This window comes from Perkinsus marinus, assembly GCF_000006405.1.
Source record: "Perkinsus marinus ATCC 50983 genomic scaffold scf_1104296954478, whole genome shotgun sequence".
NCBI classification, from domain to species: Eukaryota; Perkinsozoa; order Perkinsida; family Perkinsidae; genus Perkinsus; species Perkinsus marinus.
Genome location: NW_003208124.1, coordinates 1 through 1,294, shown reverse-complemented (window position 1 = coordinate 1,294; position 1,294 = coordinate 1). Strand labels below are relative to the sequence as shown.

Below are 1,294 nucleotides of genomic sequence, written 5' to 3'. Positions count from 1 at the left end.
CTATCGTGAGCAGCAGCAGCAGGTTGTTGTGTCGTTGTGACGATGCTTATCGATTTGGTCCGGCGGGTAGTCGGCAGTTACTACTATTAGGAGTAGTCTTGTCTAGGATAATGATTACTACATTGTTGTGTTGATAACAAGTAATATTGTTATTATTATGAATATAGGGCATGTTCAGCTTATGTTAATGAGTACTGACCATCATGATGATCCTACTATTCCTAAGATCGATATACATACCCATATACTCCCTCAAGATTGGCCATCTATTGTAATTGGTGGTAACACTCATGATGTCTATATCCTACTATCTCTATTAGGGTGGTTTCGATCTACGTTTAGTAGACCTACCTAAAGACGATGATATTGGTCGTAATGCAGGGTTTATCAAAAGGATGGAATGGGGTGATGGCAAACTGTTCAGGAAGGTGGTCGTCGTCCTCCTCCTCCTCCTATCCCTACTCCATCATCATCATCTAGTATACTATTTCTTAGGTGAAGCCTAATTGTATCGATCCTCATGTTGTTATGAGAGAATGTGAATCTTGGGGTGTTAATGTATACACTTATCATCATTACCATCCTTATCATGAAGTATAGTGTAGTAGGTCCAAACAGTATGTACAGTACCTGTCTTATTTAATTATCATTTGGATCCAACATCTGGTATAGAATGGAGTAGGTAGTAATAGAGGTACCTATACTCTCTACCTTGAATATTATAATAATAGATTCCTTAATGATTCCCTTGCTGGACAAGTAGGAATGTATCCTAGAAGGATGGTTGCTTTAGGTCGGTACTTGACTAGTATTACTGCTGTATCATCATTACAATAGAGATGATGATGATGATAACTTAGGTACCTTACCATTACAGCATCCAGAAGAGGCTGCTAAAGAGATGAAAAGAGCTGTTATGGAGAAGGGTATGAGAGGCTTCCAGATAGGAAGTCATATTAACTCATGGACTCCAAAGGGAGGGATAGAGAATATAATGCTTAATGATAAGAGGCTCATGCCAATATGGCATACTGCCAAGTGATAATATCAATACTAATCGCTACACATTATCATCATTACCCTCTACGTTAGATCATTAGATGTCGGAATATTTGTACATCCATGGGATATGGAATGGTGTTGGCAAGAGTAATAATACGTGTATGATTATGATGAGAGACTATTATTATAATCCTTACGTATTGGTTACCATGGTTAGTAGGGATGCCTACTGAAGTAAGTCTAGGTATGTGTTCTATTATGTTGGGTGGTATAATAGATAAGGTAATGATAT

General features: G+C 37.9%; 1 protein-coding gene across 1 annotated transcript; it reads left to right on the top strand.

Annotated features, from left to right (window-relative positions):
* Nucleotides 1–342: 342 nt before the first annotated feature.
* Pmar_PMAR009360 (2-amino-3-carboxymuconate-6-semialdehyde decarboxylase, putative) lies at nucleotides 343–1,042 on the top strand (the record flags this gene model as incomplete). The annotated part of the gene is made up of 5 exons (XM_002776069.1): nucleotides 343–428; nucleotides 496–558; nucleotides 609–682; nucleotides 732–793; nucleotides 861–1,042. Coding segments are annotated over 5 exons (467 nt in total), but the record flags the coding sequence as incomplete, so codon positions are not given.
* Between the last annotated feature and the right edge of the window lie 252 nt (nucleotides 1,043–1,294).